This window comes from Ambystoma mexicanum, chromosome 6p (assembly GCF_040938575.1).
Source record: "Ambystoma mexicanum isolate Mex_15411 chromosome 6p, UKY_AmexF1_1, whole genome shotgun sequence".
Classification (NCBI taxonomy): Eukaryota; Metazoa; Chordata; class Amphibia; order Caudata; family Ambystomatidae; genus Ambystoma; species Ambystoma mexicanum.
The window spans coordinates 742,076,726-742,104,297 of NC_090935.1; the positions used below are offsets into that span (position 1 = coordinate 742,076,726).

General features: G+C 44.7%; 1 protein-coding gene across 2 annotated transcripts in view; it reads left to right on the forward strand.

The window, feature by feature from the left end:
* ADGRV1 (adhesion G protein-coupled receptor V1) overlaps positions 1 to 27,572 on the forward strand; it is a 2,479,945-nt gene that overhangs the window by 1,013,264 nt on the left and 1,439,109 nt on the right. For both annotated transcript variants that reach the window (XM_069627623.1, XM_069627624.1), the window contains one exon: positions 18,149 to 18,404. In XM_069627623.1, the coding sequence (XP_069483724.1) occupies positions 18,149 to 18,404 (256 nt within the window). The remainder of the gene's footprint in view (positions 1 to 18,148; positions 18,405 to 27,572) is intronic.

Sequence of the window (27,572 nt, forward strand, 5' to 3'; positions counted from 1 at the left end):
ACCTCCCACCAAGGCATCCACACCTTAGAGCCATTCTCCGCTCTATCATTATTAGCGCATGTAGGCAATAATTAAGATCATACCTTCATCTAGGTGCCCTTAAGAGAAAGCCTTAAGTTGTTACTTCCATACACTCTTGTGTTTCATGCCAGGATGCTCCTGCGAGGATGTGCTGCCACACTTCAGGTGATTCGCCCATCTGTCGCATAACAAAAGCCTTGCACCATATTACATACTGCCTCATCGCTAACTACACCTAACAAAGCATGCATCTGTGTGCTTACATACAGGCATCTCCAAAAAGCATCATGCGTTGCTGCATATTCTGTCCTGTTGTGTTCCACTTCCGGATGTCACTGGGTTGACACTCTGAACTCTTCAGTCAATGCGTTTCTTACCTTTGTGCAATGCATTGTACTCACATATAGGTATATGCAAATACGATTCACTGAGCCGTCTCTTTTGTCTTATTATTGCGCTTCATATCTGAATGTGCTTGTGACAGCACCTTTCTGCTTTTATGCTCCCTTTCATTCACACCTCAGTATCCCTAACCAAAGGCAGTGCACCATTCTGCACACATTCTCAGACTTCCTTTTCCCTAAGAAAGAAGGCTGCATTGTTTCTAAATGGTTCTCTGCTGCCTTCACATACACAAACCCCTACTAAACGCATAGCATTGTGGTTTACTGTGCCCAGTTGTGTTCCACACAGAGATGCCTCTGGGAGGATGTATTGCATTGTGGATTCATAATATGATTGCATTTCATATCGTGGTGCCCGTGGGCAATCAAATAGTCCTGTACTCACAACCAGCTCTCAAAGGATGGTGCATTGAGGTATTCTACTCAGTGGCGCAACACAAAATGTGGGGGCCCCCCTGCGAGCCGTGCTGAGGGGGCCCCATCAACTCAGCAAAAAATCACGGGTCATGCCACACTATGGGCCGGCCTAGATTATCAGGCTTGCACAATACGCATGAACGTGCTGCTGAAGGGCTATGCCACACACTGTACTAGGAGAAAGATATAAATATGTGTTTTAATGCAAAATACAGCACACTTTCTGAGAAGAATTGGCTAAAAAGCCAGAGTGTTTGCAATTGTTTTGTAGGGTAACACCAATCCAGTACATTCAAGTCACCAAGAGTGAACAGGAACATTAATGCTCAGCTATCAAAAATGCCATGCCACATTGAAAAAATGTTCCACTGGTTGCACAATGTAGACCAGTGTAGACACGTAATAACATTATATTAAAGCATGCCAGGCCACATTTAGACATACCTCAACTGGTTGCACCGAAATGCCAGTCAAAGCAATGACACTCATCAAGAACAGAGCACACATTCAAGCCCAGGTCTCTGTGGCCTCTAACAACACGCCAAACTCTTTAAAATATGCAAGGAACTGTTCAATCCTGTTGCAGCCTCTACCTCTCCTGTTCCATCCGAGGCTCTGGACTCTCACTTCTCTGCTAAAACTCAGGACATCCTGTCCTTTATCTCCTTTTCCTCTCTCTCTTCCTCTCTTGGCCCCCCAGTTGGCCATCTCTACCTCTTCTCCTGCTTTCTCCTCTTTCTCTCTGACAAAAACTGACAAGGTTTCTAGACAAGTCCGATCTATGAAAGTGTCGTCCAAACAGGTGCTCCCCTGCTCCTCCAGAACCATCAAGGACCATATTGACACCCTTGCTCCAGCCTTGGCCAATTTCTGTAATCACTCTTTCTCCTCTCTCCCCTTAAGCACTCCCTTCGACACCCACTCCTCAAGACGCTGTCCGCCGATCCTACCTGCCTGGCAAACTATCATCCAATCTCCATCACCCCTTTCCTAGGCAAACCCTTGGAAAAGATGGCCATCTCCCAGCTTACACTCCACACCAAATCTGTTGGTTGTCTCCATGACCATCAGTCTGGCTTCAGAGCTGCCAGAGGCACTGAAATGGCTCTCCTGAACACCCGTGAAGATCTGCTCTCTAACCTTGATCTTTCCTTTACTTTTGACACAGTCAACTATGCCATCCTCATCAATTGACTACGGGAGAACCTGGGCATCACCGATCAGACCCCGGAGTAGTTGACCTCCTTCCTCTTGGACTGCCCCTCCCAGGTCTAACTTGGTCCTTTTCTCTCCGCCACATCTCTCTCTACCAGTGGCGTTCCCCTGGACTCTATCCTCTCACGCTGGATTTTCAACCTTTTCTTGGCCCCTTTGGCCCACATGATCTCTACCTTCTCCTCTAACTTTCAGTGTCATGCGTATGACACTCAGCTTTCCTTCAGGCTCCTCTACTCTCTTACCCATTCCTTATTGTCTATCCGCGATTCAGGATTGGTGCACCTCCAACGATCTGTGCCTTAATGCCAGTAAGACAGAGATCCTTCTCATTGGGACCCCTGCCCCTGCTTTCTCCTTCTCACTCTGGCTGCCCACCTTGGGCCCTCTTCCTTCGCCTTCCTGCGAGGGAAAACACATTGGTGACATCTTCAACTCCACTCTCTTTCTTTCCTCACCTCTTGCATGTCGCCAAGAAGCCCCACTACCAACTGCTCCTCCTCAAAGGGACTCTTCCCTTTCGCACTTTTCCCCAGAAGCTCACTGTATCTGGAGTCCTGTTTCTCTCTGAGCTAAACTACTGCAACAACCTCTTTCTCAATCTGCCTTTCTCTACTTTCCGCTCTCTGCAACTAATCCAGAACAGGACTGAAAGACTTATCCTTGGCCTCAGCCCAGGGATCATATCTCTCTAGCCTTGAAATCTCTCCATTGGCTGCCGGTGGCTGCAAGGATCAAGTTCATGACACTTTGCATTGTCCACAAGGCTTTCTGGGGTCAGGGCCCGCATTACATCCAATGCTCTCTTCCAAAATACCTTCCTTCTCCGGCCCTTCCCCAGCTCCTCCAACTGTCTAAGGGTTAGACGCTTCTCCAGGCAGAGAGTGGGAGGTAGACGTCTCTCCTATGCAGGTACCTCCCTCTGGAATGGCCTCCCTGCCCCTCTCAAACTTGAGCGGACCACCTAAAGTTCCTGAAGCAGCCCACAACTTTCCTCTTCTCCATGCTCTTTCTTGATCAGTCACCCTTGCACTGCCTCTGGGACTACCACACACTTAGGGGCTGTAACTGGGTGAAGCCCAGTGTGGAGGAAAGGGCTGTGCTTTGTGTCAATTACAGCATGTCAATTACAGTGCTGTTGAGCTGCTGTGGCTCTGGTCTCTGTCCATATTGAGGAGATGGTGAAACTGTGAACTTTGGGAACTTTTTCGTTCCATCAATCAAATTCCCCAGCAGGGCCGCTGACTGAAAGAATCTGCCCTGCGGGAAAATTGTCTTTGCATCTTTAAAGATTGTGGATTGCGGAAGGAAGCCACGCCCCCTGGTCCTCTGACCCAGAAACAAAAGCCAGGGCTCTGCACCCTTGCGGCGTGAAGCCCAGTGCGGAGGAAAGGGCTGTGCTTTGTGTCTATTACAGCGTGTCAATTACAGCGCTGTTGAGCCGCTGTCTGGCTCTGGTTGGTGCTGGGGCCATTATGCCACGCCGTGACTCTCAAGTGCTGAATTGTTCCAAACATGCTCCAGGAAAAAGAACATGCGCAGATAATTTGATACCCTCTCACGCGACTACAACTCCGACGTGATCATGAAGGCGGTCACAGTCACAACGTACTACAAACACTACAGACAAGTAGAACGGGCGTTGAGCGTATTAAATCACAAGTAAGAGCTGAGCGCCTCACCTTTGCTGCAACTCCTGTTTCAGAATTACCATCACGTCCCTCTTCCTTGTCCCAGAGCTTACGTATGAGGCTCCTTGCCTCATAGTTAAGTACTGGGATGAGGAAGAGTTGGACTAGGAGTAATGACGATTACAGGTAGCTAAGTCAGGCTTTACCTCCATGTATCTCTACCTCATCCCAGTAATTGTGTATGAGGCAGAGTGCCTCATACACAAGTACTGCCTCATGCACAAGTACAGGGACGAGGAAGAATAGGGCTAGGAGTAATGACGATTACCAATAAGTAATCAAGGCATTAAACACAAGTAGTGGTGTAACACCATTGAGTTGACTGGGCTTCAGCACTCCCCCCTTATGGTGATTCAACCTGGCTGACCTTCAGAACAGTTGCCGGACAGAACAGGACACAGATGTTAATTGGCACCTGGGTTTCGCTGTTAACAAGGGCCCAGCAACGTAAAGCATTTCACTGTTAGTACCTGCACTGAAATGGCAATTTTTTTAGGCAATTTAAATCATGATGTGGGTTTAGTACTTGTATCCCAGGGTAGTGATTGGTAGGGTAGAGAGGGAACAGGAGACCGCTGAATTCTCACAGCATTACATAAGTGGGTGACTTCAGACTTAACAGAGAGAGAGTTAACTGCTTGTAACATAGAAGCCCCTCCCCCACCACCCGTGAAGTTAGCTCATCTCCCAACATTTGAAGGATTAGCCCCCCAAAATGTGGGTTTTGTTGCGTCCCTGAACACAAGCACACATACTATTCACCATATACACACATGCACACCCAGCCATCCATACATTTAAGTTTGCAGTCTTTCACAATACAGGCACACCCAAGCAGCCATCCATACATTTAAGTGTGCACCCTTTCATCATTTAGGCACACCCAAGCAGCCACCTGCACATTTAAGTGTGCACCCATTCAGCATAGAGGCACACACGCACAGGCACCCACCCATACATTTGAGTGTGCACCCTTTCACCATGCAGGCACATTCAGGCAGCCAACCATACATTTAAGTGTGCACCCTTTCACCATACAGGCACACCCAAGAAGCCACCCGTACATTTAAGTGTGCACCCTTTCACCATAGAGGCACACACACCCAGGCACTCACCCATACATTTAAGTGTGCACCCTTTCACCATACACTCACACAGGCAGCCACCTACACATTTAAGTGTACACCCTTTCCAAATACACTTACACACACACATTTCATGGGGTTTAGGGGAGCCCTATTACTTCAAAAAGGAATTGGGCCTCATTACAGGTCTGGCGGTAACCGTGCCAGTGCTTCCGGCAGGTTGCCACCATGCCCATAATGATTTACCGGCGCCTGACTTCCCGGTAACACCTGGGGAATACAACCCTGGCGGACCGGAAATTCAGGCGCCGGTAAATTGTAAGTCACCATTTCCATATGGGAATGGGGACCACGGAAGCACCGGAACCTTTGTTAACGGTGCCGGTGGTTCGTGAAAACTCTGTGGGTGGGTGCCGTTCCGCCCGGCAGGTCTGACCTGCTGGTCAGGACTGCACCCGCCCACAGAATTGTAATTTGCTGGTCTGGAAACAGCGGTGCCGGTGCAAGCACCATTGTTTTCGGGCCAGCAAACATACAATGTGGCCCATTGTTTCTTTTTGAAGTCACTCTGACTTCATAGAGACATTATTTACGTTAAGGACCGAACCATAACGGACATCATTTCTTTATGGAGGCACAGTGACTTCAAAAATAAAAATTTGAAGAAAAAGAAAACTTAAAAAAATATGTTTTCATTTTTTTTCCAAGTGGTGCCCCCTCTCAAGACATGTGCTAACGGGCCCCCTAGCACAACGGAGGCCCCGTTACGCCAGCGGTTCTACTTTGTGTATTACTGTGTTTTTGGGAGCGTGCTCTACTCGCATCCAGATATCGCTAAACAATGCATTAAACTGCTTCTTTTTACATCATTTTGCATTTCATAATAACAGTGTTGTTAATGAGCTTTGCACTGTCCTCAGATCTAGGTTCCCTATAACATTATTTTATAATCTAGATCAATTATCAAGTGTATACATTGTGAACTGCCTTTTCTATACACACATTGCAGTGCCCTGTGCATTGATATCCCTAACTAAGCACTGCAATTTCTCACTTACTGTTTCACATCCAACTATCCCTAGGAAAGCGTACTGTATTATATTTTACTTTGTCACACCCACATGTAGATGGCCCTTAAAAGCAACGTGCATAGCTGTATAATGTACCCAGTTGTTTCAAATCTGATTATGCCTGGAATGACGCATCACATTGTTCTTATTATATATTCTGGGGTTTCATATCTGGCCTCCCTAGGATGGCACATTGAGTTTTTGCTTCAGACCTAGGTGTCCCTGTGAAAGGACATTCCAAGCCAAGGTGCTCACATGCAGGTACCCTGAGATAATGCATTGAGCTCTAGGTGTCCCTGTGAAAGGACATTCCAAAGTGCCCACATGCAGGCACCCTAAAATGAAGCCTTGAGCTCTAGGTGGCCCTGTGAAAGGGCATTGCAAGGTGCTCACATGCAGGACACTAAGATAATGCATTGGGCTCTGCGTGTCCCTGTGAAAGGACATTCCACGGTGCTCACATGCAGGCACCCTAAGATAATTCATTGAGCTCTAGGTCTCCCTGTGAAAGGACATTCCATGGTGCTGACATGCAGGTACACTAAGATAATGCCTTGGGCACTAGGTCTCCCTGTGAAAGGGCATTGCATGGTGCTCACATGCAGGTACACTAAGTCTCTTCACTCTTCATGGAGCACACCCTGAGAAAACAGAGATACGAAGACAGGAACCAAAACCTTGGAAACCCCCACAGTCAGCACTGCATGTGACTGACTCATAAAGCCACAGGTGGCTGTGTTCGCATGACCTTAAGAACTCTCAACTTATACACACTGCAGCAGACCCAGCCACAACATTAATCTTAGATTCTAATACAATAAGCAACCCAACTCAGAACCAACTGGAACTGTTTAACAATAAAGTGTCATCCACAAACAATCAACCTGACAACTCAGACCTCAGGTTTGCACATAGAATCCAACATGCAATGCAAACACCTAACAGTCCTCAGAGATTTCCGCACAGGGCCAACTTTCACCTTAAACAAATGGCCAAATGAGCGAAACACAGTTCTGGCCACACACGTGGTGCCATCTTTTGTGAAGAAGTATTAACAACCACTTTCCCCATTAGGGTATTACGAAGCAATCACCCAACAATTCCTTTCATCAACAACACGCCAATGTGCCAACTCCCACCTCACCAAATCACCACCAAGAGAAGCTAAAAATCTCCAAACCTGGAAGAAGTTAGAAATCATAAATAAAAGGACAAGCCCAATCCTAGCGAACCTGAACTCATACTACGGGAGGGAATTATAGCGACATCAGAAAGCTGAATAGCTGAAGCACCAGACAATCTTCAGCCAGTGAAGTACATCATCCTCTTATAAGAAAAGTCTTCAGCAAGATGGTTTGCACCTCACTAATGGACCCTTAAAGAAACATGGATAAGGCACAACAGTTCACAAGATAAGGCCTTCTACCAATGACAAATCTGCCTTTACAAAGGAAAATATTTAAGGCTACGAAACATAACTATTCTGAACAAATCAATAATGTACCAAACACAGAGAAAGAACTTTACCCAATTATTAATGAGATGAGAAGCCCTGCTTCCTGCAGCAAAGTACCTTCACCTACCCAAAATCTATGTGATGATGTCACCAACCATTTCAGAAACAAAGTAATGAAAATGTAGCAAGCCATTGACACTGCAGCATTGAAAGGATTAGGAAGCAACAATCAAGCCATAGGCAATCCAGTTGACAACCCCACTGGTGAAAAGTTTTAAAACAATATCTGAACCAGATAACAAGAATAATTGGTGAAAATTAGCAACAAAGCCAACTTTTGAATGGACCCCTACCCACCTTAACATCACAGAGATCCACAGCAAGAAAAGACCAGCTTTCTACTTTTGCAAATAAATGTAATGCTAGCTTAAAACAGGAATTGTACCAAACACCTTCAAGCCTAACTATGTGAAACCACTTTTAAAAGACACCTCTGGTGACTCAGAAGACCTGCTAACACTCATCCCATTTTATACTTTCTAGAGAGCTAGGTATACAGCCACATCTTGGATCACATATTTAATGTTATCGTGTTATGTTAACATATTTCTATTGGGTTCTCTACCTAAACACACAGGAGCACACAGACTGAGGAGGGAAACAAGTAGAGTCTAATAATTTTCTAGATCTGTCACACAAGTCGGTGTCGGGCCTATGTGAGGACCCAAATTGGCATTAGTTTCCATTTGGGATGATCACCAAGTTTCAGAGGATGGTAACATCACCTCAGCACTTATACTAATCAAAATCTCAGTGGCCTTTGACACTGTTAACCACAATACACTAATTAGGAGACTTGAAGAAACCAGACTTTGTGACAAATCTGCTGCACAAGTCCCCCCCTTACAGTTCAAACCCACGACCCATTATCTATGGAGTTCCCCAGGGATCAAGCCTCTCACCACTCCTCTTCAACATATGTATTACTCATTGATGAAGTTCATGAAAAAACATGGACTCATCTGTCACAATTACACGAACAATACACAAAGCGTATACAAAATGACTAACAACGAAGGTTCCAGCAGCACCCTCAGTAGTTGCCTCATGCAAATCATAATATGGATGATGGCAAAATACCTAAAACTCAACCCTGACAAAATAGAAATAGTGATAGTTTCACCGCATGCTACACCTAAAAAAACCTCTACTGCAGCCTTTGGAAATGGGAACTGCCCCAAGCAATCAAAAGTGATGAAGAACCTAGGCAGTGTTAGGACACTCACCCGGGATCGGGAACGTCCGTGTCCTCGTGGGCGGGGTCATGCCTGGCGGCTGTACCCGCGGTTTCGCCTTGGTCGTGGGCGCATTCTCCGAGCTCATCGCTCATTTGGGGTGGGTGCCCGCTTCGGGCGAGTTGGGGTGCATGCGTGCATACGCGGAAGCGGCAGGGAACGGGCTTGTGGTTCAAGCCTCGTTTCCATGAATACCTTGATTCCACGCATGCGCCGACTCGGATTGCGGGTCAAGCCTCGCTTCCATGCCGAATCACTATAAAGGAGCTTACGGATCTGTACTCGCCGCGTCTCAACGCGGTTTGGTCCAGACCTCCCGCTCGCTACTGGATTTCCCTATCCTTCCTTGGTCTCTCCGCTTGCCTCCCTTGTTCCCTTCCAGTTTGCCCTGCCTTCCCTTGCCCTGGTGGTTTGGTTCCTTGGTTGGGGGTCTGGCTCCCCTGGGTTGGGTTTTTGTCCGGTCCTGGCCTGGTGCCTCCGGTCCTTTCCTTTTCCCTCCTTACCGCCTTATCCCTCTCCTGCCTGACCACCTCCCTTGCCTGAATACTCCTCTGCCTTGTGCTTGGGTGCCAGTGCCTTCGGTGCCTTTATTCGGCCCCTTTTGCCATCTGCCATTGCTGCCATACTACAGTCCCGGCTGGCTTCTCTCACCATCTTCAAGAAGGTTTCTGCAGAATCATAGCAACGCACTCAAGCTCGCTGTCTACATCTACCGGCCTTCCCTGTTCAGTGCTCGCACTGTTCTGGCGCCACGTAAATCCAGGGAAGTGTCCATCCGTGGCGTCAGGAATCGGACCCATTTTCAATCCTGCAATCAGGACGGGACCTGGGCCGGTTCTTGGCGTTACCCTCTCATCTTTCGTTCTACAAGCAACGTCCTGGCGACCCCGGCACGCAAGCCTACAGGAAACACAGGTACGCAGCGTCCACGGGACGCACATCTTGACAGATTGAGACGCCTAACCTCCGATTCAGACCCAGAGATGGAGGAATCCTCTGATCTGAGAGACGAAATCAGGTCTTTAAGGGCTGAAATGACAGCACTTCGTCTAGAAAACGAGACTCTACGTCAGATGGTGGTGCATAGGACTAGCACCACAACTCAGGCTGATTCTGCCATGGCACAGACGACACCCATGAAGTTTGACGGGGATCCTAGAAGAGTGGCCGAATTTTGTAACCACTGCAGGATCCATTTTTTGTTCCGGGCTTCCCATTTTACCGACGAGAAGGCGAAGATTGGGTATATTCTAGGGAATCTAACCGGAAATGCGCTTGCATGGGCAGCTCCTTTGGTGTCCGCAAACAGTCCAATACTGGGTGATTTTGCCGCCTTCGAGAAAGCGTTTCTGGAAGTATTCCAGTCACCTAACTTGGCCGCCACAGCACAGAACCAATTGATGGATCTAAAGCAGGGTTCAAGGGATCTGATCTCATACATTGGTTGGTTCCGTCAATTGGCGGTGGATTCTCAATGGCCAGAAGTAACACAGAAGACGCTTTTTCGGCGAGGTCTGAGAGAGGAGTACAAGGACGAACTTCTTCATATACCAGAACCGGATACTTTACAGGTACTTCAGGAACAGGTTCTTCGAATCGATCACCGTTTGGCTGAGCGGAAGGGAGAAAGACGTCGGTTGGAGAGGCCGTACTCCAGGTCTTTTCCATCACCTGCTGGTGCTTCAAGTACAGCAGAAACGGGTCCAGAACCCATGCAATTGGGGGCACTCAGAGGACCTTTGTCCGCGATAGAGAGAAAACGTCGAAGGGACTTGAACTTGTGCCTGTATTGTGGTGCCTCCGGGCACTATTTGGGTACTTGTCAGTTACGACCACTCAGGAAGTCGGAAAATGAATAGGCCTGTCAGGTATAAGGAAGGCAATGACAGGCCCACCGTTCAAACCAGCCCTTCCGGATACCGATGGGTTCTTACTGCCCATGTCTCCCGCAGCCCTTTTGGTACTCCGAATTAAAGTACTGTGGCAGGATAAGTCAACTGTAATCATGGGTCTTCTAGATTGTGGTGCATCTGGCAACTATATCGATGTTGAGTTCGTCAAGAAGAACCAGATCCCTCTACTTAAGAAGAAGCAAGCTACACCGATTGAGGTCATTGATGGTACACCTTTGTCTTTTGGTCCCATTCAACATCACACCGGAGTTCTGCAGTTGTGGATCAATGAACATCTGGAAAACATATCTTTGGATGTGATTAAGTCACCCTCTTATCCGATCGTGTTGGGTTTACCCTGGTTGTTGTACCACAACCCTAAAGTTAATTGGGTAACCCGTACATTGACATTTAATTTGGATCGTTGTTTGCTGGATTGTTCCTCCTCAGGGTTATCTGTTGGGATATCCACAATTGCCACGCAGACAGAGGTGAATGGAACATCTTGTGTATGCCAGTTGTCTACCATACCTTCTGAATATGCAGATTACTCCTCTGTGTTTTCGGAACCTAGGGACATTCCCCTCCCTCCTCATAGAAGTTTTGATTGTGCCATAGATCTGTTGCCAGATTCTGTGATTCCACATGGACGAGTGTACTCCTTATCCCCACAAGAAAGAACAGCCTTACAAGAATATTTAAACGACTGTCTTCAGAAACAGTATATCACCCCTTCCAAGTCTCCTGCGGGATTTCCGCTGTTTTTCGTCAAGAAAAAGGAGGGTACGTTACGTCCCTGTGTGGATTATCGGCAGTTAAACGAACTTACTCGGAAGGACAGATATCCATTGCCTCTAATACGTGATATCCTGGAATCCTTGCACTCTGCCTGTATATTTTCTAAGTTGGATTTAAGAGGGGTATATCATCTGGTACGAATCAAGACTGGTGACGAGTGGAAAACGGCTTTTAAGACACCCTTAGGGCACTATGAATATCGTGTAATGCCTTTCGGACTATGCAATGCCCCAGCCGTTTTCCAGTGTTTAATGGATGAAATATTTTCGGATTTATTCGGAATATCTGTGTGGGTATACCTAGATGATATACTGATTTTCTCAAAGAATGAGAAGGAACACATCATACATGTCAAAGAAGTTCTCAACCGTTTACGTCAGAACCACTTATACGCCAAGACTGAGAAATGTCTCTTCAATCAAGACAAGATTGAGTTTCTTGGGTACGTGATTTGCCGTTCTGGCATACAGATGGACCCAACTAAGTCACGGGCAATTCAAGAATGGCAACGACCTAATGATGTGAAGGCCCTTCAGCGATTCCTTGGATTCGCCAATTTCTATAGGCGCTTTATACCAGGTTTTTCCAATCTCACAGCACCTTTAACCAGTTTAACCAGCAGTAAGACGTTGTTTGTGTGGAATGAGGAAGCTACTAATGCGTTCAAACGTCTCAAGGACGCCTTCAGCACCTCTCCCATCCTACATCATCCCCACCAGAGTAGACCATTCATTGTGGAAGCAGATGCGTCGAATTTCGCCGTTGGATCAGTTTTGCTACAGAAGGACCCGCAGTCAGATGTTGAATTCCCAGTGGCTTATTTTTCCCGAAAACTAACGTCGAGCGAACGAAATTATGCCGTGATGGAGAAAGAACTTTTAGCCATCAAATTGGCTTTTGAAGAATGGCGCCATCACCTTTTGGGAGGCCAATTTCCTGTTGAGGTCCGTACCGACCATAGAAATCTACAGTACCTACGATCTCTTCAATGTCGCACTTCCCACCAGGCCCGTTGGGCGTTTTTCTTTTCTCATTACGATTTCACAATCACTTACATACCTAATGCTCGGAATCTGAAAGCAGACGCTTTGTCTCGCTTCTTGGAAGACATCAAGCAAGACAGCCAGAATCAGTTATTGCTAGCCCCAGAACATTTCTTGTTTTCTGTATCTCATTGCCTGGATACGTTCTTACAGGAAACATTGGCAGACCCTTACAGAACGGAACTATTGAAATTGCCCCAATTTAGCGAGAACGAGGGGTTGCTCTTCTTCAGTGGGAAATTGTATGCACCCACCGACTCTCTTCGGATTGTCATTTTGCAAGCATTTCACGATTCGAAGATTGGGGGCCATCGGGGCATATGTGCTACACAAGAACTTGTCGCCCGACAGTTTTGGTGGCCAGGATTGGCCAAACAAATTAAACAATACGTGGAATGCTGTCCAGTATGTGCACAAGTAAAGATACCCAGAAGGAAACCACTCGGTCTACTCCAACCCATCGAGACACCGCCCTATCCTTGGCACACCATAGCTACTGATTTCATAGTGGAACTACCACCTTCCGAGGGCTTCACATGCATAATGGTAGTAGTTGACTGTTTTTCCAAGATGGCTCATTTTATCCCCTTTGTTAAAGTTCCCTCTGCGAGTTCCATGGCCCGAGCATTTCTGCACAACATTTACCGGTTACATGGACTACCTGATAAGATCATCTCGGACCGTGGTTCCCAGTTCATATCATCCTTTTGGAAACAGCTGTGTCGTCACCTGGGCATACATCGAGCACTTAGTTCCGGCTATCATCCACAGTCCAACGGACAGACGGAGAGGACCAATCAGACGTTGGAACAGTATCTGCGCTGTTTCTCCAACGCCTCTCAGACCAACTGGGCATTGCACTTGGACTTAGCTGAGGTAGCTTATAACAACTCGATCCATTCTGCAACAGGATTAAGCCCCTTTCTTTGTACCTATGGACTCAGTCCTAGACTTTTTCCGTTTGTTCCTGTACGACCAAGCACGGTTCCCTCTGCTGATCAGCTGATTCAAGAGATCCAAAGACTGCATGCCCAGGCGACTGGTACCCTGGTTAAGGCACGTGAGGACATGAAGGTCCAGGCAGATAGGAGGCGTACCCCGGAACCTATATTCAGGGTTGGTGGGAAGGTGTGGCTTTCTTCCAAGAACTTACCTGTTCGCAACTTACCTACGAAACTTGCTCCCCGTTTCCTAGGGCCCTTCTGAATTACTAGACGGATTTCCCCGGTGGCATTCAAACTAGATTTACCCCCATCCTGGCGGGTGCATCCCGTGTTTCATGTCTCCTTGTTTAAGCCTTACCTGGATGACCCCTATGGGCGCTCGGGCTCTCGTCCTGCGGCCATTGAGGTGCAGGGTGTTCCTGAATATGAGGTCCGGGAAATCTGTGATTCTCGTTTCCATCGGGGTCAATTGCAGTTCCTGGTGGATTGGGAGGGGTATTCGGCTTGTGACCGCACTTGGGAACCTGTTGGGAATGTCCATGCTCCTCGTTTGGTGCGTGAGTTCTATTTACGCCATCCTTGTAGACCGGGGGCCCCGGGTCTTTCTGGGAGGGGGCATGGTGTTAGGACACTCACCCGGGATCGGGAACGTCCGTGTCCTCGTGGGCGGGGTGATGCCTGGCGGCTGTACCCGCGGTTTCGCCTTGGTCGTGGGCGCATTCTCCGAGCTCATCGCTCATTTGGGGTGCGTGCCCGCTTCGGGCGAGTTGGGGTGCATGCGTGCATACGCGGAAGCGGCAGGGAACGGGCTTGTGGTTCAAGCCTCGTTTCCATGAATACCTTGATTCCGCGCATGCGCCGACTCGGATTGCGGGTCAAGCCTCGCTTCCATGCCGAATCACTATAAAGGAGCTTCCGGATCTGTACTTGCCGCGTCTCAACGCGGTTTGGTCCAGACCTCCCGCTCGCTACTGGATTTCCTTATCCTTCCTTGGTCTCTCCGCTTGCCTCCCTTGTTCCCTTCCAGTTTGCCCTGCCTTCCCTTGCCCTGGTGGTTTGGTTCCTTGGTTGGGGGTCTGGCTCCCCTGGGTTGGGTTTTTGTCCGGTCCTGGCCTGGTGCCTCCGGTCCTTTCCTTTTCCCTCCTTACCGCCTTATCCCTCTCCTGCCTGACCACCTCCCTTGCCTGAATACTCCTCTGCCTTGTGCTTGGGTGCCAGTGCCTTCGGTGCCTTTATTCGGCCCCTTTTGCCGTCTGCCATTGCTGCCATACTACAGTCCCGGCTGGCTTCTCTCACCATCTTCAAGAAGGTTTCTGCAGAATCATAGCAACGCACTCAAGCTCGCTGTCTACATCCACCAGCCTTCCCTGTTCAGTGCTCGCACTGTTCTGGCGCCACGTAAATCCAGGGAAGTGTCCATCCGTGGCGCCAGGAATCGGACCCATTTTCAATCCTGCAATCAGGACGGGACCTGGGCCGGTTCTTGGCGTTACCCTCTCATCTTTCGTTCTACAAGCAACGTCCTGGCGACCCCGGCACGCAAGCCTACAGGAAACACAGGTACGCAGCGTCCACGGGACGCACATCTTGACAGGCAGATTAATGGCCAAGGGACTCCCATTAAAAGTAATACAATTTCAACCACCTCAATCCGAAAAATGTCCTGTCTCTCCTTCGCACACAGAACAATGGCTTTCATCTCCCTGATCCTATCAAGAACGTACTAATCACAATCCATCTACAGAGGTATGCCGTGCTACCTGAGGAAAACACTTTGATGGATCCAAAACAGAGCAGCTAGATTACTACTTAGACTTAACAGGAAGGAACACATAATTCTGTATCTCAGAGGTATCCACTGGATACCGATCAAAACGAGGATTCATGTCAAGGACTTCTGCCTTGCCCACAGAGCCCTTGAAGGCCATGGAGCAGAACTCCTTCCAAACAAAATATCACTCTACAAACCAGAGACCTTATAGCGAGAAATGACATACTAATTGAAAACAGTAGATTTTGCATAGAATGACATGGATGCTCTGCCTTTCTGAAAATCAAGAAAAATCTGAAAACCTAGATCTTTGATGTTTAGCAGACAGGAAGTCTAACCTATACCCACCAAGCATCAGAAACAGCACCTCCCAAAAGGTGGACTTTCATACCCAGACACAAGTAAGGAAACACCATACCTGCTCCTGGTCCATCCACTTAGAGCTCAATGCCCGATACTCAGCAAACTATAATGAATTAAGACATCACATCACACCCCAGGATATGTTGATTGACTCTGTCTGCTACAGTTGCTGCCAGCAATAGGTGGTCAAGCAACACTTCTCTAGGATGCCTCTATCTTCCTCTTCAACCTCTTGGTCTTGTCTACTCTCTTTTTTCTCCTATATTTTACCTCTTAATGCCCTGCAATGATTGTGTCCTCTTCACATCCTTTCTTAGCTCCCTTTCCTTTCTCTTTATAACCCAGCCTTCCTGGCCTCCTTTCCTATGTCTTCTTGAGTTGGTGTGTTTTCGTCATCCTACAATTGATTGAATTTCCTTTTTACCAGATGTTTTTAACTGTTTTTATTTACCTCTTAAAGGTAGATGGTGGGTTTGGTCAGGCAATATTTGATGCAGAGGAAGTGGGTGGGTGAAGGATGGGTGTCTCCCCCACTTTTGGCAGTAAGAACATGTGTTAGAAATGTTTCAACCAGTTGGAATTGAGTGAAAACGCATAGAACTGTCTGGATCTATATCTTCTACTTTGCCTTTGCCACTTTGCCTTTGCTCTCTTAATCAGTCTCTCTTTTAAAGCTTCCTATCTTTCACCCTGCTTCACACACTCTCTCTTTTTAATGCCTGCTCTGCTGTTGCTCCATGGTCTTGCTTCTCTCCCTCCACACATTTCTCCAATGTCTACTTTCTCTACTAATTGTCTTGCTCTGAATGTCTTCATTTCCACCTCTTTTTGCTCTCCTCTCACTCTTTCAACATTCTTATTTCCTCATTTCCGTTCTGATCCCGAACATCCACCTTTACCTCCCTCCGACCTGCTTTCTTCTCCTAGCTTGCTTGCCTTTCCTGTCTGCTCTGTAGTGCCCCTATTTCTCGCCTTCCAAATAACCATGTCCATCATTAAATGGAGGCTGCTTAAATAATAATGCAGACTCTGTTTACAAGGCAGAAAAGCATAGACTGAGATCAGCTATGGTGCTGTAGCTGCTCAGTTTGAGGGTTGGCTATCTCAACTTCGAATTTTTATTTGCACAGCTGATTTGAATTGCTCAATGCTTCATGGTGCCACTCAATGGATTGAATCTTAAATCTCACAATGGTACAGTCTTTGCGTCTGTTGGTCTCTTCCTCTGTAGCTTCTGGTTAACTGTCCTGATGCTCCTGTTGCCCCGTTAGTTTACCTGCAAGATTACAGTTTGCAACACTGAAGTTCATCAGGTTGCTACTTTTTGTTTGTAGGTGTTGGGCCCTGTGCACCTAATTTTCTTGCAAGTCCTGCTATTTTAGCTTGGCCCTCTTGGGGATGATGCAGATGACCCTCAGTGCTTGATAGGGGAGCCCATGGTCTGGTCCCAGTATTTTCCCTTCTCAGGTTCACTTCCTCTCCCAGTGAACTGGTCTCTCCTGTTTTGGGGTTCACTGGTCTCTGGTGGTGGAGTGTTTCTTCTTATGCCGGTGATGGGCCAGGAAGCCTGAGCTACCCTTCCTTTACCTCTTCTGGGCCCTACATTATATATCATACAATAGACCAGTTACATTTTTATGTTATAAATGAACATGACTATCCACAAGCAGCTGGCCTTTGTGCCTCTTTGTATCTGAGCAGTCAGTATTTGTACCCTGTGAATATACAGGATGTTACAGCTGTGCAGCAGTCGTACTGTACAATTGGCTACCTCGATTCGTGTGCCTAGCCATAGTGAATTTAGGACCGACATGTATGTGAATGTTGGGGCACAGCTAAACACATTTTAGTAAATACACCTCACAGAGAGTAGCCTCCTTTGCATCAAACGTTTTGCATGACATCATATCCATTGAAAGGGACCTGTTATTAAGCAGAATGTTCTTTTTCTAGTATCCTTACACCTAAGTAGATACTTAACAATAGTCATGTGTTCAGCGTGTATGTACCTAGTGCTGCCCATAGTAGCAAGAAAAGTTACCTACCATGTAAAAAGTAATACTGAAGCTATCATTTCAATCAAACATAAATTATGGAGAGAGTTACTATGTGACAGGAGCCTGAAGGATAAGGAGGTTTTTGGTCAAAAATGCCTTGCCCTGGTAATCTCTGGATCTACATCCTCTTCATGCCTTCTGGCATGGAGTGCGTGTACCTGGACATGGGCGTGCAGCATGCTTGCAGTAGTACACCAAACCACAAGGGATTAGAGTTCCAAATTCCATTCAGATTTTGGCGCATTATCCTCGGTTTTGGTGTGCCGACAGAAATTAAGCTCAATCTGAAAAAATAAAAGGCTAAAGTGATTTAAATGGACCGCCCTTTGACTAATCTCCACTGTGCATGTGTCCACACAGCAAAAAGCCCTTCGAATCCACCACACTGCTACAGTGATTCGTGGTTAATCCCCGATTTGTCACCACAATGCGCAATAATGAATCAGAATGAACAGGAAAGAGACTGACTTCTGGATGTGGAATCAGTCAACCTCTTTCATGCGGGCTTATCTGGGGCTCAGCATGAACCTGTATTGTAGGTGCAGTTGCTGCTGTCAAGATAATTAATTGTTTTCATTGTAAATTTCACCAATATAACTGCTCCACCTTTTTTATCCAACACATAGGTTACATTTTCTGAAGGACAAGCCCTTGCCACCATTACGATTACTGTTCTCGCAGACAATGCTGCAGAACTTTCTGAGATTGTTTCTATCACACTAACGCGCGTTACCACAATTGGCGTATCGGATCCAACAAAAGGAGCAGTCATCGACCAGAAACGGGCTCGAGCCGTGCTCATGATTTTACCCAACGATTCTCCTTATGGCGTAGTTGGTTGGCATCTGGATTCTCAATCTGTTAGAGTAACAGAACCCGAAGGTAAGTGGTGCCTCCTAAATTATGCACTACTTTCACTTCCACTCAACATATATTGGAATGCTGATATTTCTTTAAGTACCTGTGCTCCTCCAATTACGGATTTTCTATTCTCATGTTTGTCTCAATGGGCCTCATTACAGGTCGGCGGTCCGGAATTAACAGTGGCGGTAAACCCGCCGTCACTGTTAATTCCGGACCGCCCGATCCTGACTCCTGCAGGCGGGAGGTGACCTGGCAGGTTTAACACCGCCCGCCTGCAGGCGGATGTGGAAACACCAGCACCATCACGAGATGGTGAGAGTGTTTCCACTTCCCCATTCCCATTGAGTCCTGTGGGACTCAATGGGAATGGGGATTTACCGAATTCCGCCTCCGGAATTCCCGGGACACCAGGGTCGTAATGCCCTGGTATTTAGGCGGAATGGTAATACAAGTCCGGCGGTAACCAGGCAGTTTTACAGCCTCGGTTACCGCCGGACTCGTAATGAGGCCCAATTTGTGTTTCTTGTTGAATGTTTGTAGGCCTGTTTCTGCTTATTTTTTTCAAAGTCCAAATGGTCACAAAATCCAAGGAATCTGTGTGCAATACACTGAAATTCAGGTTCTGTCCATTTCCTGATGACAGATATGGGTTCCAGCACTTTAACACATTTCACTGCAAGATATGATTTCACTACACCTGCAAAAGATCACACAGTAGAACAATGCTTATTTTCACCCACTATCAAACACTTTCCTCACATATTGTATAGCTCGATTTTGTTTTTATAATTATACCGTTCCTAGAATATGTTGGGAGGCCTGTTTGGTGGAACAAAAAAAATTGTGCACCCAAGCAATGTTTTAGAGGCCGATGCAATCACATGCACCTGCACAAACTAGCAGAAGAAGGCTGATTAAAATAACAATGCTAGGCTGAAAATGTTGTTAGATGTGCACAGATTTCAGTCGTTTGAATGGTTACTAGTATTTTAGATGCTTTATCTTCGATGCATTAGGGAGCCCAGTACATCCATGAAAGCTATAAAACGTGTAACACATAAATATTGAATTCCCATTATTAGGGTCTGCTAATTTGGGAAAGGACCTATCCTCAATACAATAAACCATGTTCAACTGAACATGAAAATCCTTTTCAAGAAGCAGGTACAACTTGACAGGGACTTCTCTTTTCTCAAAAAAAGCCTGTACAAAAATATAATCCCAAAAGGGCACCCTCTCAAGAGCTCCACCGATTATACCTACAACAACATGTGCACACCACCCTTATGCCTTGGGACCGTAGAAAGAATATGGAACTACCAAAGTAGAGATATCTACAGCCTCCACCACAGAACAACAATCCAGTTAGCCATCATGATCTTGATGAGCAAGCACACAGAAGGAATAAAAGTGGATGACATAAGGGAATGACTCCAGCCATTCCATACAAATGGTCCACAACTTCAACAACAAAGAAAAAAGGGGACACTAACATGAATCAGATGTGCAGCAGCCCGGAAGAAATTAACTTATTTAATGACCTAAATCTATAATCATGTCACTTCTAAGACTTTCTCTAAAATCACATTTAGGGTGCTGGTCCTTGATATGTTCTGAAGATTTGCTAACCTGTGCTGGCATCATTCTTGCAGGAATGTTATCACCACTTTATCCAGCAATATCTCCAAGATCCCAGTGACGTTGACTCAGATATTCCTAGAGAGAGCCACCTGGGTCTTTCAATTGGAGCTGATATAAACAATATAATGATGAACATGTGACTGATATGAATTCATGGCTTTATGAATATTCCTCTACTCAGCCCATGCAGTATGCACTCCATACTTGACAGGGGAGGCAGAACCATTTTCTGTATTGATGAAAGTAATTATTCCAAAGGACAGAGGGGTTTTGAGTTTCTAGAGTTCCAGTTATAGCACAAGCATTTCATCCTACAACAGTCACATCATTGTTTCATTTTAGGGTCAGGTGAATCTCTGAAATGGGCTGAGCTTGAGGAGTAAACAGTTCCGAATACACCACTCTGCACTTTAATTGTACTAAACACTCTGAAGGCCAACAAATTCACATTTCAAATGAATAGATTATTATGGCACACCATAAGATGCATGGGCAGTAAAAATGTCAAAATCTCTCGGTCAAAGTATGCCATAGTGTGGAACAACCCAAACTCACAAAATCTATATTGTGGTCACCATGGCTAAGTATGGGCATTTGGGTGCTGAACCATGACTGGCAGGTAGAAATATGTTTTCTTCAAACAACTGATATCCACAAAATTAGAACATGGATTGGGAATCGAGACCTCAAATCCTCCCTATCATATCACACTCAAATTTAAGTCACATTCATTCTATTATTGCTTCTCTTTTGGGGTTAGTCCATGGTTAATAGATTCCTGAGTTTTGCCTTCAGGGTTCCACACAATTTGAGGTTTATTTTCTATGTTGTTTTCCAAATAAACAGTTAGGTTTTATTTGCGTTTTTTGGAATTTGCAACTAGTTAAAAATGTAGAGTGTTGAACCTTGACCATAACTAGTCAGGGATGGCTAGTCGTCAAAGGTAACTCCTATTTTTTTGGGGGGGGGGACATTTTGGAGATCTGTTTTTGTACATAAGCTCCGTTTCCCAGTTAGTTAAAAAATGACAATCACCTCTCAGTGTCGGGGTCAGAAAAGCGGTCTGATGTAGGGATCTTCCTGATCCGTATTTAGCTACTCAGGTCGCAGAGGAAGCCGACCGGTTTCAGTGGTATAGCGATGAATGTCACCACTTTCTTCAGGGCTAAAGACTCGCACTTGATTTGTGTGTGGTCTGATTTCTTCTGGTTGAGTGGGCTGAATCTTGAGTATTCACTAATAGGAGGTCGCCCCAATAGAGCTGTTGCAACTCCCATCTATTAGGGTCTCAGAGTCGAGCAGGTTTTTTCTGTTCTGTCCCGAATCCCGACAAATTACTTGTGCACCTCCCAAACGCTGATGATCCACAATAGTGATCAGTGTTTGGGAGGTGCACAAGGAATTTGTCTACATTTTTAACTAATTGCAAATTCCAAAAAACGCAAATAAAAATGTAACTGTTTATTTGGAAAACAACGTAGAAAATAAACCTCAAATTGTGTGGAACCCTGAAGGCAAAACTCAGAAATCTATTAACCACGGACTAACCCCATAAGAGAAGCAATAATAGAATGAATGTGACTTCTTCAAACGACTACCATAGAAATATGCCTTGCAAATGCATGAATTGTATTACAATATGTCCTTTAAATCATCCTTAAACTTCCTAACTAATTCAGTAAGGTCACTTTTCATGCAGGAAGTTAAAAGATTTGATGCATTGCTGTCAGACGACCACAGCTCCACTCAAGTGCCAGAATCAATAGCATGTTAAAAGAATTAAACATGAGATGTACAAATGTTAACTTTCTACATTAAAAAAAAGAATAAAAAATCCACTTGTTCAAAAGAGCCATGAAACCAATAGTCTAGTCTCATTTAGGAGAACATATTTTTCTAATCAAACTGGACTCTAACAAACTCTATAAACTGAGATCAAAAGATGACCCCTTCCGCTGGAGGTAAGGGCATTGAAACTCAGTTTTACTGCAGCTGTTCTTGGAATGCAAAACTGTTTCAAACATGACATAAGTTATCAAACAGCTTTTTGAATTGGTATGTGGCATTCATTTAAAATGTACACTTTAGTCATATTATATGAGCTGTCTGACCAACCCCAAATGAATGATCGGTCCTCTTGCTAGCTTAGGAAAGGGAAGACTTTAGCTAAAAGGCTTACCTTGAGTATGGGTGTGGAAACTTCCCAAAAAGTGTCGATACACAAACATTTTTGGGAAAAGTCTTGTACATTTGGTGTGCTCTGTGCACCATTCACAATGCCCTCGAATCACATCAAATCTCCATGAAATCCTTGAACCTCGTTGAGTTTAGGGAAATTCAAAGTAGTAAAATGCAAAGTAATGAATTACCATTGAGAAAATACATTATTATAATAGGTATGAAAATGTGAAATGTTTTAAGAAATTAATTATTTAGAACAATGCAAATATTAACAATTCATAATTAAAAAGCAACAATATTCAAAATATGTCACAAGATATAAAGCGACAAATATTACAGACATATATTCTGAGTTTAAAAACATTTTGAAGACTATTTTTTATAAATGATCAACATACGTGTGTGTGTATATATATTGATGCATTGAATCAAATTTGTTAAAGGGATGTTATGGTTAGGTTGCACTAATAAAAACCTATGAAATTCCATAAAAAAACAGAAACATTATGGTTACAATTAAAACCAAAACCACCCAGAAATTCACCAGTTATAATAACCTAATCAACCATAACTCGCACCTCCACCATGCACTGCTAACACTAACACACAGAACATCAAAGATGACATCACAAATGTCATTGATAACATCATTGAGCTGTTTGTATAAGTAAAAAGTGGGTGTGGAAAAGGTGCCGCCGAGAAATGAGGAAAAAAGAAAGACATCAGGTGAGCCAGAACGATGAAATAGATATGGAAGAGCCACAATCATTGGATAAAACCCTGGGGAACACTGCAGGTCCCGAAAGTGTGTTTTTGTAAATTTGGTTTAAATCCGTCCAGTAGTTTTCTTTAAAACGGGCTAAAAGCAGGTAAATAAGATTAGTGATATCTGCGTTCGGTCCGCGGGCCCACTTCCCTGTTCGGTTGGATGATGAAAAGTGTGAAGTACGTCAGATTTTTGGAATTGCCCACCATGTTCGATTCGCGGATAGCCATTGTTGTCTGCGGACATCGCGGCAAAAACATATTAAAAAACATAGCATTGCACTTATCAAACTTATCAAACAATATCTGGGGAGGTGAGGGGTGATGAGGATGGGATGGGATATGGCCTTAAGAAGCAAAACAGGTGGTTTTAATCTCTGAAGTCTGCAAACAGTTCCGATGTTCAGGGGCATGTATGCCTATTTCTGCATTACAGCATTGGTGAAAAGGAGTTTTTGGATGGCTTATAGCTTTGGCGCCACTCAATGAAACTGCATGAAATTTTGCAACTCTATTCTACACCTGATTCTGAATGGTTACAAAGTTTGGTGGGATTCTATCAAGAGGGGCTAAAATTCGAGGGGGGGGGGCCCAAAATATTGTAAAAGCTTATAAATGTGGTGACATTTGACGAATCGACACAAAAGTGTGCAAAAACATTTTAGATCTAGATATAAATGTTTTTGTAAAGATTGGTGGGATTTTGTCAAGAGGGGGCTAGATTAGACAGGGGGTCTCAACATTTTTAAATGGTTTATAACTTTGTCGCCGTTTGGCGAATGTGGACAAAAGTTTCCAGAAAGATTATAGGCCCAACCTTGAATGTTTGTGTAAATCCTGAATGGGTTGTGTCAAGTGGGGGCTAAATTATATGACTATTGTATGTACATACATTTTGACACTTTTGAAAAATAAAACATGGGCGAATATCCAGCAAACTCATGTAAGGAACATTTGCAAGGACCTTAAAGCATGGTTTTGCAAATGTGCCTGTGTTTTATTTTTTGACAAGTGTCATAATATAGGTAGAAAAAATAGTGATATACTTTTGGTGACTGAGGTATATAGCCTGTAGCCATGGGCAGTGGCCAGATTGTCCGGGTCATGGCATAAGGTCATGACCCAGACAATCTGGCTCCTGGCCATGACCACGAAGGATGACAAATGGGTTTAAAGTTGGCATGTCCACCTGAGACTGGCTATGTGCTAAAGTTATTCGAAAGTTGGATAGGTTTGAAAGGGAAAAAAGATTGTGCTTGTGGTAATATGGTCATACGGTTCTCTCTTTACCTTCTGCAGGCTTCCTTAGAAAGGGAAGAGGGGCTCTGTAAGGAGCCCCACCTTCCCTTTCCATGGTAGCCATCTTGGAAAAGGATTTTCCTTCCTGCAGCGGGAGGAAGGAAAATCCTCTTTTTTTAGCACCGCAGGTTACCGCTTTGGGAAACTGGGCTGCTAATAGTCTTGATCCACATTGCAGGGGCTGGAACGGGGGATAACGTTTCGGAGCCCTCATTATCCGTCCTTGCTTTGCTTTGGCTGATAACTTGGGCTGCCGGGTCATTATCCCCCGTTCCAGTGCCTGGAACGGGGATGAACGCCACATTATTCCCATTACCATAACACAAAATGCTAATGGAAATGTTGGAAAATGTTATTGAGTCTATGTACTTTACTGAGAAATGTAAAGTAGATGGAGTCTATAAGATTTTTTTTTCTTTTAGTTCTATTTGTTAACTGTGAAAGATGGTTGCAGGGGAGGTTGGAACGTAAGAAGGGGCGGGAAATGAGGGTAGAGGAACCAAGCTCTTAAATGGAGGGGCAGCTGGACAGGGGAAGATGTTGCGCATGTGTTACTTCTATGGTAGGGGCAGTGTTTCTCATGCTCCTTGATTACAGCTTTCAAAGCATTATGAAATTGCTTCCCCCTGCAGAGTGGTGTGTTGCAGTATATACAGAGGACAGTTGTCTTCGAAAGATATGGATCAACAGCATCTTTTATTGCTTGCAAGATAGCTGCTTGGATTTTGAGTTCCACAGAAGTAGACTGTGTGGTTACAGTATTGGTTGAGGAAGATGAGGTGGAGGAAGACAGCCTACTACTTACTAAGAAAGTAACAACCTTTCTGAGAGCATTGTGGTGGTTGGTTTTGGTGTGGCGGTGCATGGAGGTGGTCCCGTAGGAGTACTGTCCAGTGGTCGAAGTGTACAAAAAGAAGTAGTGGAACTATTCCCTGCTGACCTTTCACCCACAAACCCCATCACCACACCCTCCCCCACACACAATACAAACCCCCAAATGCGTGCACCTGCTGTTAAAGGGAACGTTCAGTGTACTGCACTGAAAGTGCAAGTTTCAACTTCTTAATACACTTTATTTGGAACAGTTTCTTTTTAAAAATAAAATTATAGGAACAGTAAAACTTTATTTAAAAAAAGTAGAGGAGCACCGCTCCCAACTGCTCCCGCTCACTTCGACCACTGGTACGGTCCAGGTAGTCTACGACTGAGTACAAAGTTGCACTCAGTTCATTTCACTTTGGTAGCTTTAGCCCTTGGTACATTCCCAACAGTGGTAAAGAACTGCCACACCCATGATTCTCTCTGGGTTCTAGGGGTAGGCACTTCCTCTATCTCATGGTCTTGGTCATCTTCATTGTCTTTGTAAGTACTGTGCTTTTTTTGTTGTGTAGGGCCTCCAGCTGGTGGTGGCTCTTGGGGAGGAGGGATGGCATTAGCTGATGCAATTTCTAAGATAAATAGCTGTTTTGCTAATATTCTTCCAAGTATGTGCTTTGTACTAGATTGTTGATGGATAATGAGTATGTTTAGCTGTAGGAGCTGTGCAAGGGTACATTTTGAGCTTGAAAGTTCCTAGATCGAATGAAAATGCAGTACCGAACAGTCCTCAAAGCACGGACCCGATTCCGAAGAGCAGACGTGTTCGCGGACTCGTCATCGTACCACAATGAGTGCCTGGTCATGTGGCACTGTCCGGACGGCCCGCAATGACGTCAGACATTAGCGGACATTAACGGATGCAAAAAAGTGGAAAAAGTTGCAAAAACTGTATAGAAGTGTTACAAATGATGCTATAAGGTGGGAAATGCCAGAGCTTTAAGGTGATACTTTGTAAATTGGACAAAACTGTTGCTATATTGGGGAAAATATGATATAATTTTTGGGAAAATAGCATGCACCGGTAAAAATGCACCGGAAAAAACCCATGAAATTCACTGAAAAACCTTTTTTTAAAGGATTTTATGGTTACGTTGCACTTATAAAAACCTATGAAATTCACTGAAAAAACATTGTTAAAGGTTACAAGTAAAACCGAAAAATCTCAGAAATTCGCCAGTTATGGTAAGCTAAGCAACCATAACTCACACCACCACTGTGAACTGCTAAGACTAACAGCCAGGACATCAAAGATGACATCACAAATGTCATTGATGACATCAGTGATGACATCACATGTGAAATACATTTTGATGAAAAGTCCCTAGAAGGGGTTGTGTTTATAATGTTGGAAACAAGATGTCAGGGGTGATCGAGAGACTTATCATGAACTGCTTAATCTATTAAAGAATGTACTCATCTAAACAACAGTATATTGGAGTGTTGTTATTAATACAGGAATCTAATCAAACATAAACATAGGCAATGGCTGCAGCATGCACCAGAGAAGTACAACATTGTAATTTTGGATAGTACAATAATGAATTCTTCCTTATCAGAGTTTTGAGTAATGTTAGTCATGTAATAACTATCTAACAATTCAAGACTTACTACACACTTGTGCTTGTACAAACAATATGCATGAACACCCATAATGCATACAAATCAGAGGCACATACAGGGAAACTAAAGTAAGGAAGAAAGAAACAGCATCATCAGAAAATGTTAATAACTTTACATTGTTTCTTCATGTATACAAATGAATTGTGTGTTTGAGACCTGCTTATTGCCCCTTGTATGTGCAACATGAGCTGAGACCAAACCCTAAGGAAAGTACTTTAAGAAAATATGACAAGGTTAACGTCTAGATATATAGCACCTTTTGAATTTTAATATTCCGACTGTCAGTGAACAAAACCACCTGGTCTAGATATGTCAGTGAACAAAAACAAGTGGGGCAGATATGTGATGTCTTCAGCAATGTCATCAATGAAGTTTGTGATGTCATCTTTGATGTCCTGGGTGTTAGTTTTAGCAGTGCACAGTGCTGGCTTGAGTTATGGTTGCTTAGTTTAGCATTATTGGGGAATTTCTAAGGTTTTTCGGTTTTACTTTTAAACATAACGTCCCTTTAATAATGTTTTTTCATTGAATATATATATATATATGATACAATTGTAAAATAAATAAAAAAAATAAAAGAGTGACATCAAATGCACCAGAAAATTGTCTTTGTCTTGAGCTAATTTTCATACCCATATTGCATACCAATAATGCATTGCTCATCCGGCTCAGAACTGGAGTTAAACTTCCAGTGATGGCTACTGGGTGGCACTGTGCATCTGTGACTCAGCTGAAATGACGTATTAGTTAATACAAGTACATGAATTCAGTTGAGCATAATTTTTCAAAAATCTCCAAAAG